General features: G+C 45.4%; 1 protein-coding gene and 1 long non-coding RNA gene across 3 annotated transcripts in view; both read left to right on the top strand.

Moving 5' to 3' along the window:
- SMOX (spermine oxidase) overlaps window positions 1-17,163 on the top strand; it is a 73,857-nt gene that overhangs the window by 39,536 nt on the left and 17,158 nt on the right. Inside the window, exon 7 of one of the 2 annotated variants that reach the window (XM_058684988.1) lies at window positions 9,506-10,293. The exons of the other annotated variant lie outside the window; for it this stretch is intronic. Within the exon in view, the coding sequence (XP_058540971.1) occupies window positions 9,506-9,517 (12 nt within the window). The 3' untranslated portion in view covers window positions 9,518-10,293. Of the gene's footprint in view, window positions 1-9,505; window positions 10,294-17,163 lie in introns of those variants that run through there. 2 annotated transcript variants of the gene reach the window in all.
- On the top strand, window positions 4,335-7,332 carry LOC131485472 (uncharacterized). The gene is made up of 2 exons (XR_009248864.1): window positions 4,335-6,747; window positions 7,065-7,332. It is a non-coding gene; the product is annotated as an uncharacterized LOC131485472 (long non-coding RNA).

Raw genomic sequence — 17,163 nt, 5'->3', positions numbered from 1 at the left:
GCACTTAGGTTGAGCTCCCTTCTCACAGGTTGAAGGCACTGCCCCTAACAGGACTCTACATCCTGTCCCCTGTTTCTTTTTTTTTTTTTTTTAATTTTTTTTTTTTTCTTTTTTCAACGTTTTTTTAAAATTTATTTTTGGGACAGAGAGAGACAGAGCATGAACGGGGGAAGGGCAGAGAGAGAGGGAGACACAGAATCGGAAGCAGGCTCCAGGCTCTGAGCCATCAGCCCAGAGCCTGACGCGGGGCTCGAATTCACGGACCGCGAGATCGTGACCTGGTTGAAGTCGGACGCTTAACCGACTGCGCCACCCAGGCGCCCCTACTGTCCCATGTTTCCTTGGGTTATGATGGAGATGTCTAACACATAGACACGCCTACACACATGCCTACCTGCACCTCCCGACACACCCTCCCTGCATGCACACCTGCTATGCCCACACAGCTAACAGGTGTCCTTGCTTCACCAAGGTTGGTCCCCCCTGGAGTTTAGGTCAGGGGTTCATAATCGCCTGCCACATAGCTTAAAAGATTGTAACTGTATAAAAATTATAGGAGGAGCTAAAGATGTGGTTCAAGCTCAAAGTCATGAAAGGATCCGTGGAGACCCCTCCCTCCACACCTGCCCCCAGTACCACTGTTGCTCCCCACACCCCACGTGATTAGTGCCTTGTGTGTCCATTTCTAGATATGTCAATATGAAGATGGGCCCTGCTCTCTCCTTTTTACACAAAAGTGACCAAGTATTCATCCTGTCCTGCATTTTGCTTGTTTTAGTCAACATAATGTATCTTGGAGATCATTCCGTAACAACACTTAAACAGACCATGTAAATTTGGACCTTGCTTTGGTCCAGGGGTGTATCTCCCTCCTGGCCCAGAGTTGCTTTGCAAGAAGCATCCTCTGTTAACTTGGCCTTGGGAGGCAGTGATCCAGTGTGCACCCTCCCCGTGTCCTGGATTTTCCCCACTAACTGTGGTGGGATGAGTAGAAGTGGCCTGTCACATAAGTATGGGGGAAGAAAGTAATAGGTCAATTCTGAGGCTCACTGGCAGGGGAATTTTAAAGGACTCTATGAGGGTCAGAGCGCTATAAATGTTTATTCTATGATTGCACGCTGGGGAGCTTCAGGTGTGGGTAGCGGGGAGGGAGGGAATAGTCACTTAGAGCTGGCCACCTGCCAGGCAAGGTGCTAGTTGTTAATGCTGGGTGCACGGGTCTCTTAATTTGATATGGATGCCAACTCAGGCTGGGGAGGGCAGTTTATCCCCATGGGGAGACAAGTCTTACAAGAGTTAAGTAATGGCACCCAAGGTCATGGAGGTCTGACTCCACATTGCAGGCTCATTCTATTTATTGAACCATGTAAAGAAGAGGCTGGTGCCACCAAAAAAAAAAAAAAAAAAAAAAAGGAAAAGGAAAGAAACCTGAGGCCATTGCTGGAGAGAGTGGAAATGGGCAAGCCACACTGGGAAACTCTGTGGCAGATTCTACTAAAACTGGCATGTGCCCACCCAAGGGATAAGAATGCATATGCCCACCAAACTTATGTACCAGAATGTTCATAGCGACATAGTTTGTAATAGCTAAAAACTGGAAGCGGCTAGATGTCCATCCATAGTAAAGCAGGTGAACCGTATTACCTCCATACAATGGAATACTACGTACCAATAGAAAAACACAAGTTGATATTTGCAACATTGATTAATTTCAAAGACATTATGTTGAGTGAAAGTAGCCAGTCACAAGGCTATATGCTGTATGGTTTTTTTCTGTGAAGATGAAGAACCTATAAAACTATCGTGTTAGATATGAGGGGACAGAGCAGTGCCTGGGAGGGAGTACAGGGGTGCTTTCTGGTTACAGAACTATTCCATATTTTGATCTGGGTGGTGGTTGCATGGGTGTATACGTTCGTAAAAATGCACTGGGTTACACACTGAAGGTTTATGAACTTTTCTGTGTGTGTGATATAACTCAATTTATGACGTTTAAAAAAGAGTCTGAGGACATCCTTCCCTCCACCCTTCCATCCAAAAATATACGGTTGTGTTGACCCAACAAATTTCCTCTTGCAACAGGGATGACATCCTGAAAGCAGATAAAGGGAGGAAGGACCTACTTATGTCCCTCTGGCTGCCTGGTGATAAGGACTGGCCTTGTGTTTACTAGTATGTCACCATTTATCAGACTTCTTGCCTATGTCCCCGCATCTAGGCACCTGCAGCCATGTGAGGGAGGTGGGGACTGTTTCACAGCAGGGGAAATTGAGGTTCCCAGGACAGTGTGGGATTGTGCAAGGCCATGCAGCTTGCAGGGGATGCCATCTGAGGGGGAAGGGAACAGCCCTGGGGGAAAGGTGGGGACAGGCATGGGAGCGGTGGCCCTGGAGAGTTTGCCAGAGCCTTCCAGGGTGCTGCCTCCCTATCAAACAATCATTTAATGTGGGTAGCATTTATGATTGGCAGCTTCAAAAACAGATTTGAGGCAGGGGTGCCTGGGAGGTTCAGTCAGTTAAGCGTCCGACTTCAGCTCAGGTCATGATCTCATGGTTCACGAGTTCGAGTGCCGCGTCGGGTTCTGCGCTGACAGCTCAGAGCCTGGAGCCTGCTTTGAATTTTGTATCTCTGCATGTCTCTGCCCCTCCCCAGCTCATAGTCTGTCTCTCTCAAAAATAAATAAAACATTAAATACACATATTTGAGGCAGATAAATGCAAGGGCCATTCAGAAGCAAGACAGATTCGATGTACCAGGAACACGGGATGAATTCCTTGCTGTGACTAAGTCTCTGAAGCAGCCTTGGCCTTGATTGAAACTCAAAGGACTCTATCAGGGGTGGCAAATGTGGCATGCTCGGGCTAACACCCACGTCAACGCCTGCCGTACATTTCCTGTCACCTAGAGAAGGTCACTTGAGAGGAAATTTCTTTTCTGGCCATAGGATTCTAGTAGGATAGTTGCATGGTGTTTTGTGCTGTGGGCATCAGTGACTTCATGAGCAAGGCTTTCAGTTGTGGCGATGTGGAAGCCTCAGAATTGTTTATTCAAGGGGCCTGGGGTACTTGGCAAGTACCGTGCCTCTCCACCTTTGCTGCTATGGGACAGGTTAACAACTCCTACTTCGTGGGAGCCACTTGGAATGTCTGCACAGTGTACAAAGGTAGGAGAGAAGCATCTCTGATTTGAATTTCCCTGCATTGACTTACTTGGGCCTGTTGAGACGAGCCCAAGGGTAAGCCCAAGGTGCAGAGCGAGGTGGGCTGCTGGTTCAGTTCTAGAGAACCGCCTGCCTAATTAATGGTCTGCCAAACATAATGGTAGAGTTACACGAGGCCGTGTTTTCTCATAATGACTGGCTGTGCCGTTTGTTGAGGCTGCTCTTGATTTGGGCAGGGTAATCTAATCTCAACAAAACGGAAGACTCGTGGCCCTAAGGTGGCATCCAGGACATCTAAGCTGATGGTAGGCATTTAATGTAAGAAAGGAAGGGGTTGCTTCATACTGTTTAACTGGAGATGCGGATACAAAATCTGCTCTCGCCTTTCATGATTTTGGCAGTGGTTGTTGGATGCTGATTTTGCAGGTGTGTTCAAAACCTGGCTTTCTGTTAGGGGATGCAAAATGTCAGGCATGTTTTATTTCAATGAGCTCAGTATTTGAGCAATTTTGAGGCAACCCTCTTAGATTTCCCTTGTCTGTTCTCCCCTTCAACCCCCGAACCCCCCTGTCTCCTCACTGTCAACAGACAACAATGTCTCCCAAAGTGTCCTTCTTCACAGGCTCACTAGAAGCCATTGGAGGCAACTTCCTCCGCAGGTCTACAAATAGCTAATCTAAACACCCGTCCTTATAGGGACCACCCCTATCCCCCCCCTCACTCCCCCATCCCTGACCCCAAAGGAAGTATGTGACCCTCCACTTGTGCATCTCATGTTCCAAACTCAGGGACCTTGCCTCACATTTTCCTCTCCCCCTTCTCTCTACTCCATCCTTCCAATCCACATTTCAAGATGCTCTTGTCTTTCCAGCACCCTCTCCTCTTTCTACCACCTTCCCTTGCCTTCCTTTCATGCTAGTGTTTCTACACTTGCTCTCTGCATTCTCACTATCCTTACCCTAGCAGTTGGTGGTGGGGATCCTTAGGTTGCAGAGAGAGAGAGAGAGAGAGAGAGAGAGAGAGAGAGAGAAAGACACACACACACACACACACACACACACACACACACACACACACACACACGGGAAGGGCTGGGTTGGCTCCCCTTCTCACTAAGGCTAGCAGAGGCTGGGAAGATCCCTGCTGACTCCAGGGTCTCTTGAAGTGAGGACGACCTCATCGTTTGAAACCTGTCCTTTGGCGCCATCTGCTGGCCATATAGGACTACAGCCCTCTTGGCTGCAGGGAAGAACGTGTGTGCCCTGGATTCTCTGTGGTCTTTTCTGAATTCAACAACAAAGAGACCTCCCAACAAATCACAGAAAATACCTTTAATTTATGTTGAGTAAGTGGGTAAAATAACATTGTAACTTATTCTGGAGTATCGTTTATTTTTCATTCTTAACAGTAAAAAGGGACCTTGTTGGCCCTGAGATGAGATTTTTTTTCTCTCCTCCCTCCCCCTCTCCCTCCCTCCCTGCCGCCTTCCATACCCTCCCGTTCTCTTCCGTTTCTCTACCAGACTTTTAGTGCTTTCCTTTTGTATGCCAGCCTCAAAGAAGATTTAATTATGCTTTGAGAAATACATTCACTAAGTAGATGAGTGAACGAATGAATAAGAAATGTGACTTATTTGGTTTCCCAAACAAAGTTGGACGGTATGATTTAAACTCTTTTAAATGTATTGAGTTTGTTTTATGGTCCAGCATATGGGCTCTCTTGGTACATGATTTATGGGCTTGAGAAGGATGTGTTTTCTGCTATTGTTGAATGAAGTGTTCTGTGGATGTTGATGATATCCTGTTGGTTGATGGTATTCTTGGTTTCTTCTATATCCTTGCTGATTTTCTATATAGTTCTAGCAATTGTTGAGAGAATAGTGTTAAAGGGTCTAATTAAAATTTCGTATTTATGTATCCTTTTTGTTCTATCAGGGTTTTTTTCTTTTGTGGTATCAGTAGACTATTTTAGAACAGTTTCAGATGTAGGAAGAAGTAAATATATAGAGTCCCCTCCCCAACCATCTCCCCTATTATTCACATTTTTCATGAATATTGTATGCTTGTTACAACCAAAGAACCAATGATGGTACATTATTATTAACAAAAGTCTATAGTTGATTCAGATTTCCTTAGTTGTTACCTAATGCCCTTTTTCTGTTCCAGAATTCCACCCAGGATACTAGGTTATATTTAGTTGTCATGTTTTCTTAGGTTCCTCTTGGTCGTGACATTTTCTCAGACTCTCCTTGTTTTTGATGATCTTACCAATTTTGAGGAATGCAGCCAGGTATATTGTACGATTACCTCTGTACTGGAATTTTTCTGATGTTTTTCTCATGACTGGACTGGGGTTATAGGTTTTGGGGAGGAAAACCACAGAAGTCAAGTGCCATTCTATGTCATCGTGTCAAGTATAGGTACCATCAACATGACTTAGGACTGTTGATATGAGCCTTGCTCACTGGTTGAGGTTGTGTTTGTCAGGTTTCCACACCGGGAAGTTAGTCTTTTCCTTCTTTCCATGCTCTACTCTTTGGAAAGAAGTCACTTTGTGCAGCCTCAGGTAAGGAGTGATGCTCCCCTTCTTTAGAGTATCTACCTTAATTTATTTGGGGTTCTTCTGCCCAGGAGCATTGTGTCTCCCCCCATCCCAATCCTTTATTAATTTATTCAGTTATTTTTATGTATCAGAATGGATTCATGGGTATTTATTTTATACTTTGGATTGTCCAATACTACTTAATCTTGTTATTATATTGTTCCAGCTTTGATCATTGGGAAATCTTTCAGTGGACTCCTATGTCCCTTGGACATACCCCCATCAATGTGTGTGTGGCTTGTTTTTGTCTTTTTTCTTTTTTGGAGTACTTCTTTACTTTCTGGCACTACAAGATATTCTAGGCTCATCCTGTGACATCCTGCCCTAGTCATAGAAGTAGACATTTCTGTACGGAATCCTAGCCTTTTTGATAGGGCGCCTGGGTGGCTCAGTCGGTTAAGCATCCAACTTCGGCTCAGGTCATGATCTTCACGGTTTGTGAGTTAGAGCCCCACGTGGGGCTCTGTGTTTACAGTGCAGAACCTGCCTGGAATTCTCTCTCTCCCTCCCTCTCTGCCCTCCCCCCACCCTCAAGATAAATAAACTTAAAAAAAAAAAAAAAAAAGAAACCAAGGTTTGGGCATTAGGTGTGCTTGTGCCACGGAGGTATCATTGCTTCTAGGCCCTCTCGGCTGACAGAGCTGTGTGTATACTAACCTATGTATCTACACATCTGTGAGTATTTTTTAATGTACCTATCCGTATCTGTGGTAGGTGTGAGTTCTTACTGATGTCTTCATCACCACATGGATCATTCTAGCCTCCTCCCATCCCTTTCATTCTGAAGGACATTTTCACTGGATGTACGATTCTGATGGGCAGCTTCTTCAGTACTTAAATGCTGTGCCTTTCTTCTGGCCTCCATGATTCTGATGAGAAATCTGCTGTCTTTACAATTGTGTCTCCCTATAAGAAGGTGTCATTTCTCCCTTGCTTGTCTCAAGATTTTCTCCCAGGTTGCCAAAGCTTTAAGACTCAGCATCCAGGTAATCCCCTTTAATGAGCTTTCTGGTGATTTTACTGTCTTATCCATAATTCCCTGCCCCTTCTAGAAGTAAATTTCTGTCTTCTGAATTCCCAGGGCACTTCAGTTTGATTTTTTACTGTCATCATCGTACCTGCCTTGTTTGCCAATAATGCGATTATGTGTCTTAGGTGGTTCGCAGTGACTGCCTCTTCATATCCCCATAGCATCCAAGTATTTAACAAGGCTACAAAAAAGTTTATTACATGGATGAAGGTAATAATATAATTGATATAAAATTCTCAGATTTATTAAAATTTATTTATTATTTATTTTGAGAGAGAAAGCACAAGTGGGGGAGGAGCAGAGAGGAGAGTGAGAGTGAGAGAGAGAAAATCCCAAGCAGGCTCTGCACTGTCAGCGTGGAACGCAATGTGGGGCTTGAACTCATGAACCATGAGGTCATGACCTGAGCTGAAGTCAGATGTTTAACCAACTGAGCCACCCAGGCACCCCCGAAAATTCTCAGATTTTTAAACATTAGTTTTTAGTGACACAAGTACTTGTGAAAATATTCTCCTAAAAATAAAGGAACTTTACAGATAAAGCTGGAGTTTCCTGTGATCATTTCCTGAATTCTGATCCCCCATCTTAAGAATTTGGTGTTTGTCCTACCAAAATATAAAAATACATTTCTACATACGTAATATGTGAATGAAAATTATATGGTATTTTGTATGTATATGTATTTTTAGATAAATGGAATCACCCTGTACGTACTCTCTTTCTTTCTTTCTTTTTTTTTTTTAAGTTTATCTTAATGTTTATTTATTTTTGAGAGGGAGAGTCAGAGCACGAGTGGGGGAGGGGCAGAGAAAGAGGGGGACACAGAATCCGAAGCAGACTCCAGGCTCCGAGCTGTCAGCACAGAGCCTGACACGGGGCTTGAACTCATGAATGGTGAGATCATGATCTGAGTGAAAGAAAGTTGGATGCTTAACCCACTGAGCCACCCAGTGCCCCATATTCTCTTTCAATTAGCTTTTTGTTCACACAACAAAAAGAGAACTCTCTGTTGAAATTATGTATCTCATATATTCCTTGTAACTGATACATAACATTTCATTGTATGACCATGCTTCACTTAAGTATCCGCTTTGCCAAGGATGGACGTTTTCTTGTTTCTAGTTATTTGTTATTATAAACAATGCTGTAATAACCATAGACAGTGCCTCTGTGTGCACCGTGTAAAGGTCCCTGGATCATAGGATGTAAGTATTTTCAGTTTTGGAAGACACCGCCAAATTACCCTGAAAAGCGGTTTGCCAAATTACACTCCCACAGATGGGGTATGTGAGCACTTGTAGTTACACCGTTTTGCCATCACTCAGTGTAATGAAAAATTCGTGTTTATTTATTTTTTGTCACCAGGTAGGTAAAACCAGGTGTCTCATTTTTGTTTTAATTGCATTTCCCAACTAGTGATATTTTTTCTTGTGATTATTAGAAATTCTCTCTCTCCCCGGCGCCGCCCCCCCCACCCCCCCACCCCCCCCCCTCCGTGGGTTGTCTCTCCTATCCCTTAGCCCACAGTTTTGGTAGTTTCTTAGTGATTTGTAGGAGTTAAAAAAATATATATATATATTTTATATATCAATATCAATATATCAATATATCAATATATATATCAATATATATATATATATATATATATATATATATATATATATATTGAGGATTATAGTCTTTTTGTCCATGATATGAATTGCATATATTTTCTTCCAGTCAGCTGCATTGTTTATGGGGTCTCTTGACATATAGAAGCTTTGAATTCAGAAAGAACAAACTTTCATGAATCTTTTCTTTTATGGTTTGTGCTTTCTGTAACCTATTTAAGAATATGCATTTCTATCCCAAGTCGTGAAGATAGGATTCTGTGTTTTTTAAAAAGAGTTCTTAAACGTTTATTTTATGTGTTTAGATCTTTAGTGGACTTGTGGTATGAGGCAGGGATTGGATGCTTATCCCGATTATTTCTTGTTGGGTGGTCCACCTTTTCCCCACTGATATGAAATGCCATCAAATGATTATTTGATTTTTTGTCTTGCTGGGGAATAGGAAGGCTATTCCTGAATATTGGGTTAATACTTGGCTAAACGCAAACTCTTTTATTAGTTTAAATTATTTATCCAGGACTTTTCTTGGGTTTTCTGGGTAGAAGATCATATTACTTGCCAAATTTGATAGTCCTTTTTTTTTTTTTTTTTTTTTTTACTGTTAATGTACCTGTTGTGTCTTTTTCTCTTTCCTTATTGTATTAAGTGTGGCTACTGGTACAATGTTGAGTAAAGGAGCGATAAGGGGATCATAGCCTTGTTCCAAACTTTAATGGGAATGCTTCTGCAGTTTCTAAGTATGCTGTTTGCTTTTGGTTTCTGATGGGTACCTCTTATCAGGTTGAAGAAATCCCCTTCAAGATCTAGTTTGTAACTGTTTTATTATGAGTGAATATTGAATTTTATCAAATGCTTTTTTGGTATCAATTGAGATTATCATAGGGGTTTTCTCCATTTATCTGTTAATGTGCTAATTACATTAATATGTCTAATGTTTTCCTTGTATTTTGGAGACCGTCTTCACCTTAGTGTATTAGTCAGCTTAAGCTAAATTCTGCTCTGGTAACAAACAATCCCTAAATCTTAGTGAATTACAACAGATGTTTATTTCTTGCTCATGACATATGAGCCCTAAGGATTGATTTCATGTCTTCTTAATTCTAGGGCCCACGTTGATGGAGCATCTCATGGTAGATGGAAAAGAGAGATACTGGAACATCTTAACATTTCTACTCAGAAGTGGCATATGTTATTTCTATTTACATTTTATTGGTCAAAGCAAATCAGTGGCTGAACTTGCTTGATGTCAGTGAATAGGCATATAATCTTCCTGTAGAAAAGTACCCAGCAGGTTGGGGCAGCAAATGTTTTCATAATTATAATACAATCTATCATACTGGTCATGACATATTATTATTTTAATATGCTGATGGATTTCACGTGCAAATATTTATTTAGGCTTTTGCATCTATGTTCACAAGTGACCTAAGATTTTTTTATCTTAGGCTTTCCAGGCTTTTCTTTCTTCCCCTCTTGGGCTTTTAAAATAATTTGGGTAGCTTTGCATCTTTTTACTATATGCATTAGAAAAGTGTGTATAGAATGTTAAATATCTGGTTCCTGGAGGTTTAAAGAACTTACTTGCAAAACTGGTTGCACTTGGTTTTTCTGGAAGTAGAACTTTGATGTTTTAATTTCTTTTATGATCACATTCTGTTAACATTTTCTACTTTTGGGGCAGAATGCAATTTTGGGGATTTATATTTTCTTAGAAAATCAGCCTTTTCATGATGGTTTAAACGTTTACTGCTTTCAAATTGTTCACAGTATTCTCTGGGACTTCAGTTATAGCCCCTTTTTGTTTCAGATTTATTCTTTTTCATTGTGTTTATGTTGACTGGGCTTTTTCGAAGGGTACTGTTTTAAAAGAAGACTTCATTCATGTCTGGGAATATTTGCCTCTTGCCTTTATGCCTGTATGATACCCTATTTGGGTCAGAAAACCACAGTCTCTCTTTATAACTCTTTTCTTCAACACACATGTACAATAGGATCTCATTTGCTTCTCATGGAACGTGTGAGCCCCCAGTAACAGACGGAGAAACCTGGGGCTTGGGATGGTGGGGTCCTCGTTCTAGGCCACACGAGTGGGTGTTCCAGCAAGAACTAGATTGGTGTTGCCACTGTGGTAGATGATGACAAAAGTTCTTCCCTCCTCCCTGTGACCCCATGCTTTGCCATGTGACTTTGTATCTCCTCCCACTAAAGAGGTTACTCTGGGTTGAATTGTGTCCCCCACATTCATATGTTGATGTCCTAACCCAGCCACTTGTGATAGAGTGGAAGATTATTCAGCAAATGTTCAATCACTTCCCTTTCCCTTTGGGAGCAGAGTTTCTTTTCCTGCATAATCACTTTAGGCTTGGCCATCTGACTTGTTTCACCCAGTGGAACGTGAACAGACATGACACGATGTGATATGAGCAGAAGTTTTAAACGTTTGCACAGTTGGGTTTCACTTCTCATGTACTTGCCATGTGTCATGGGAAGAACGTGCCCCTGATAGCTGATGTTTCCTGGAGAATATGGAGAAAAATGGAATAGATCTGTGTCCATAGAAGCCTGGAACCAAACCTAGGACCTGCAGACAGACTCATGAACAAGAAATACAAATGCTTGCTCTTGTAACCTGTGAATTTACGGGTGGTTTGTTTTGCAGCATTACTGTGGCAATAGCTGACTGATACACCTCTCTCTGGGGAGTCACTCAGCCCAAAGGGGATATTTCTAGGCACTGATGATAGAACAAGCAGTGGGCCCATAGATGGGGGAGCCATCCACGGTACAAGGGTGGCTCAGTCCCACAAAGGGGCCTGGCAGAAACGGGCCAAGGGATTCAGTTCCCTGGAGGATGCATTTCATGGCTTGACTCTGGCTCAAAGAGTTGGAGGAGACAGAAGCCAGTGGGCATTCTTTTAGTTCTGTTCTATCAGACTGAGGAGAGATCTTCTATCCCAAACTACCCAGTTTTCAGCTAATGAGGAAGAACTTTGTTCTAAAAATTCAGAGCTGATGGCTACTCCTCTTCCATCAAATGGAACATCTGAGAAGCTCTGCTGTCCTACTCTGCTCTCAGGTCTCTTTTGACCCCAGAGCCACAAGCCTGGACAGTCCAGTGAGCATGAAGTCTTTGCTGAATTTGCAAATGGTTGACTGATATCCTTACTCTACAGATCTGTTTTGAATTTCTATCCTCTTTTTAGGTCTTTGTTGGTGTTTTAAGGCGAGGGCTCTTAAGGGCTTGACAGGAAGCCATCTTAAGTTGGAAATACTGTCCTTATTTAAAAAGTCTTTCCCACACCAACAGTGTGTATGACTTTCAGCAGTAAAGTCAGGAGAAAATTTGTGTACGGATGACCAGAGTCAACCTTATAGAGATAGTGTTGGGGTTGGAAATGCAAACTTGGCACATGGATGTTCCTGTGGATGGCGACAGGGAAAGAAAAGGAACCCGAGAATAGGACTTGAGAATATGCTTAAATATAGAGGGAGACAGATAGAAGAGGCAGAAAAAACAACTTTCCTGAGTTGTTAGGGACTCCTGACAAGACAGCAGGTCTAGATGGTAGCTTGGGATGTTTAGTGTGGGTGTGGCACGTGGAAATGCCATCTGCAGAATCTCTAGAATCTACCTTTTTTGTCATTCTTCTCCATCCCTGTGGCCAGTGGCCACAGCACCATCATCTCCTGCCCGGATTATTGTTGTCACCTCTCTCCAATTGGTCTCCTGCTTCGGCTCTGGTCCTTTTGCTTTTTTATCCCAACATAGCAGTCAGAGTGACCGTGTTCACCCAGAGTCCAATGCTGTCTGTCTCCTCTTTCCTCAAGCCCTCCGAAGGCACCACCCGACTCACTTTTCCGCACCTGGAAGGCCGGGGTCCTGCTGTGACTTACACAGCCCTGCACGCTTTGGCACTCATCACCTACTGCGTCTGGCACCCTCAGCCCCTGCTCCCCTCCTTTGCCTGAGATGCTCTGCCTACTCGGCCCTCCTCGCTAACCTTTGAACGCACCAGGTGTCCTCCTCAGTCAGGACTGGTTCACCTGCTGCTCCCTCTGCCTAGAATGCTCTTTCCCAGAGGTCTGCATAGCTCACTCCTTTATCATCTTCAGGCCCTTTCTCAGACATCACCTCCTATCTGAGGACTTCCCTGGGTACTTGATTTAAAAGGGCGATCTCCCCCATCCTCAGTACTTCTGTTCCCTTTCCCTGTTACATTTCCTTGTCACCACCTATTGTATATTTTATGTTGTTTATTACCCATCACTTTTGTGTCTCCTGAAATGAGGACTCTGTGGAGACAGAAATTTTTTTCTTTTGTACACTGATGTCTCCCCATCTACGGGGCACATAAGTAGGTGCTCAGTAAATATTATCAAATGCATGCATTGTTCAATGACCATTGCCTGGCCATTTGTTATTGGCTGGTGGGTGCTAGCTGGTTGAAATGCATCAGAGGGCATGTGGGCCCCACCTGTGCCATTCACATCTGAAGCTAGAGGAACACCAACCACCTGATCTATAAGAGGTCCAGGCATTTTGGTGCTTGTAGACCCACTAGGACGACCATGAGATGTTCCCTGAGAGCTGGTTTCTGAGGGTTCCAGACTGAAACAGGTCCATGATGGATGAGATTGGAGATAGGTAAAGTGAACTTAAAGGCACAGAGAAAGACAAAAGGCTGGGATCGAGGCATGAGTCGTTTGGATGGGTGGTTGAAGAGGGATGTATCATGGAAACAGGCAGGATGCACAAGGAGGTGAATGTGTGAACTAGGATGGAGCCCTGTGCCTGGTGCACTAAACCAACAGCTCTTTCTATTAACTTCCCTGCTCAGCCTCTGAATGCACTAAGGGACTTTCAGACCACAGTTTGGCTTCCCAACAAGTTCATTTGTCATCACGAGGACACTGGCTTGTAAACATACAGCTATATTTTTCCATTAAAAATGAGCACATTGGTCTTGGGCTTAGGAACTTCATGTCCTAGTGAGTTAGGTTGTCTGTGTCAGCTTATAGGAGGCTGGTAACTGTGGAGTCCTAACTGGATCCATTTTCTAGACCTGTAATACTAAGAACCTGCACCTTGGCTGGGGGCACGTTCATTGAGCAAATAATGTCCCACTGAGCCTTTTGAGACACAGCCAGTGTTGATCCTTCCTAGTAGCTCCCTTTCCTTTTCACCGGTCTCTTTCCAAATCCTACACATTTGGCCAGTCTGGGAAGATGTCCTCAAGGCTGGGGGCTTCCAGAAAAACTCCTTTCTATCAGGTTCCTAGTTAGAGGGGGAGCTCTTTGCTTATGCTGTTGCAGATTAGATAAGTGGATGCGGGCTTGAAATGTATTGACTGGCATAGATAGTGGGCACTGAGCCTGACTGCTGGATAGTGATTCTTTGCTTCTTCCTAATGCCAGAATTCTAATTTTCTTCAGAATAGCAGTGTGCCCAGTGGGAGGCTGGGATCCTTGTTGCCCTAAAGCAAGGGTTGACAAACTTTTCCTGTAAAGGGCAAGGTAGTAAAATTTAGGCTTTGTGAGCCAAGAGGAAACTTCTGTGTAGTTTTCTCATCATGACATATTCTTTCAACCACCTTACTACCCCTTCCACTGAAAAATGTGAAACTCTTTCTTAGGTTGTGGGCTGTACAAAATCACGTGGTAGGCTGAGTGTGGACCTCCGCTCCCAAGCATCCAACCTATTTTGACTTCATCAGTCTCCCTTGCAGGGTGGTCATAGGACTCAGTTCTGGCCCGTAAGACCCGAGTGGAGGTGTGCTAGGGGAAGGGCTCAGGGAAAGCTTTTTGTTATCTTGATAAAAGCAGACTTTTCTCCTTTTTTCTCTGTCTTGAATAAGAATGTGGATTTTGGAAACATTGGTCATGATCAGGCAACAGAGAGTATGTAAGTCAACACAGCAGAGATTAGAAGGCAGAGGCAGAGCTTGTGTCTGCGATGAACAATGCCAGCAACCACCCACCCTGTAACTTGTCAAGTGAGGAAGATGACGCCCCATGTTTAAGCAGCTGTCCCTCAGCGTCCTCGTTACCTGCAGTTGCATTCTTCACCTTTCCAGCGTGCTAGAGATGTCCATGGCTGTCTGCTCCTGGCCCATCTGGGAATATCACTCCACCCACGGACACTGGCGCCTGGACAGCTGTGTTTTATACCACGTGATCTGACCCACTTCTGCCTGCCTGCCCAGCTGATCAGACTTGACCCCAAATTAGCCAATCCATAGGCTGGCCAGTGACCTATGACCTCTGGGGCTTGGCCCAAGAGATGAGTGGGGCCAATCTGGCCCCTCTGAGGACCCTTTCTTTGTTTTCTGGCAGGACAGAAAGAGCAGACACAACGGTATGGTGAAGTCATGTGAATGATGAACCCCTGGAGGGAATGCCCATAAATGTCATGGGGGAGGTCCCTGGAATTGCCTCCCATGCATCCCTCCCTCCAGATCCCAGCGCTGAGAGCTCAGGCTGTCATGGCCCCAGTTCTTGGATTTCTTCTGGATTCCAAATGCGTCCTGCATTTCCTGCTTAGTTCCTCCCCAGACCAGAGCAATTTGAGAATGTAGGCTGGGGTCCTGTCCAGCATGCCTTTTGTTTCCCTGCTCTTGCCAGGGGGTGGGTGGGGAAGGGAAGAGAGCCAGCCCCAAACTGCAGGAGAGTCCAGAGCAGCCCCTCTGCCCAAAGACCCTGCTTCCAACACCACCTGAGTCCACAGGGCTCCCCAGAGAGCGCTTCTGAGCAGAGGCTGCGGGAGCGGTTTAGCCTTTACCAGCATCTGGTTTTGTGCTTCGCTGGAGCCACAAGAAGAAGAAGAAAAAAAAGGAAATTCTTTCCAAGTAGACGGTGAACATGTAAGTCCCTGGGGATGTAACAGGATGGAAATAGAAACAGGGTCAGGAGGGCACTGAAGAGTCGGGGCTTTGACAGGTCGCGAAGGGAGGGCGACCAAGGTCCCAAACCTTTTGCCAGGACCTGTCAGCGCCTGGAGCAGGAGGCACTAAAGGCTTGGGGTGGGGCTCCAGGTGGAGGGGTGGCGGGTCGGAAGGCACATAGAGCGGGTGTTCCTGCAGAAGTCCAGGCACAGCTGGCTGTCTGGCTGGGGGAGGACACAGGCTCCAGCCTTGTGAGGATGGGCGGAACCAGTAGGGGTGAGACAGTGGTGTTGAGTATTAGGTGGGCAATGGGGCAGTGTCCCAAGGAAGGGTCAGTTGGCCAGCTCCATCAATCCAGGATTTAACGAACACTTACACCCAGCCCTGAGCAGTTCTGGGAACGGCCTTCTCCCCATGCACAAGTACGGATTCTAGCAGTGGGTCTGAAGCCAGGATGACCTTGGTGCAAGCTACCAGGGAGGCTGAGGGATACGTGGGGGTTCGTTTGGGTTAGGGGATCTGGAAAGATCTTGGGAAGAAGGTGGGCAGGCTCAGGGCTTCCAGGAGCTTGTGGCCTCAGCACCAGTGGCCTTGTCATGCCCACATGGAGCTGAGGAGATGACCTTGCAGGAGGCGAGTGGCCTGGTATTTGGGGTGTTTGGGATCCACCCAGGCGGGTGGAGGGTGAACACACATCTGGAGCTATAGACAAACTTGGGAGCCATTTATATACAAGTGGTCACTGAGATCATTTGGAATGGATGAGATCGTGCGGAGAGTTGAGAAGAGGAAGAAGAAAACCTTGGGGGACATATAATGGCAGAGAGAGGCGCCTGCGCAGGAGGCAGAGAGAGAGAGAGTGTGTGTGTGGCCAGGGAACCAGAAGAGATCCCAGGGGCGTGGCTTGGGTGCGGAGAAGAACATTTCAGCCACCAGCGTGGACTGTGGCAGACAGAGGGAGGAGGTCGGGGAAATGAGACGTCCCAGGTGACTTGCAAAAGCGGCTCTGGGGGATGCTGGGGACAGAGGTCCCTGAAAGAGTGTGGGAAGCAAGGCAAGATGGGTGGCAAGAGCCCAGCTCAAATGGGGAGGGCAGGCAGACTGGACTGGGGCCCGGAGTGGGAAGCAGGAATGAGACTTTCTAAGGATGGTGGGGGCAAAGGGCTTAGGCAAATGCCAGTGTCTTTGGAGGCTCGTTCTGCCCTGTCCCATCTCACAGGGCCATCCATTTCCCACTCACAAACTCCCTGAAGGCCTCATCCCATTTCTTGAAGATTGTGTAAAGGAACTCTTATTCCCATTCTAATCAGTGCTGAGAGTCTTCCCATTCTCCCAGCCACCTTAACCTTTCCTGGGGGCCTCCCGGAGACGACGGCCTCATTTCTCTATGTACCGAAGAGACAGTATCTCTAATCAGATGTGTCTACTCTGACCCTTTGGCATGTCCTGACACCAAGGTCAGCAACTCAGTGTGTTAGCTGTGGCACAGCCTCTCTGCAGGCTTTGCAGCTCTCCCTGATCTCCTGAAGGCTTGGTATGGGGGTATAGGAAGAAACAGCTGTGTGCAGAGGGCCTCGGTGCCCAGGAGATGGGAGCTGAGACTTGAACATCAGACATGTTTTGCTGATTAGTCATTGTGCCTGGAGAAAGTACTGGGCAAGCTGCCAGCCCCACCTGCCTTCATGCCTAACGGGTTAACCACGACAGGACAGGGAGGACCCCCCAAAATTCCCCTTATGAAGGCTCCCTCCCCAGCGTGCTCCCTTGTCCCCACTGTTGGCCTCCTGTGGGCTTACCTGCCCTGGCATGTGGGAGCCCATGTTTACCTGCTCAGAGACCCTCCCCTGCCACTGAACCCCTGCCCGGGAGCCCAATGTTCAA

This window comes from Neofelis nebulosa, chromosome 9 (assembly GCF_028018385.1).
Source record: "Neofelis nebulosa isolate mNeoNeb1 chromosome 9, mNeoNeb1.pri, whole genome shotgun sequence".
Taxonomy (NCBI): Eukaryota; Metazoa; Chordata; class Mammalia; order Carnivora; family Felidae; genus Neofelis; species Neofelis nebulosa.
The sequence above is the reverse complement of the archived record's forward strand: the minus strand, read 5'-3'. Positions and strand labels throughout refer to the sequence as shown.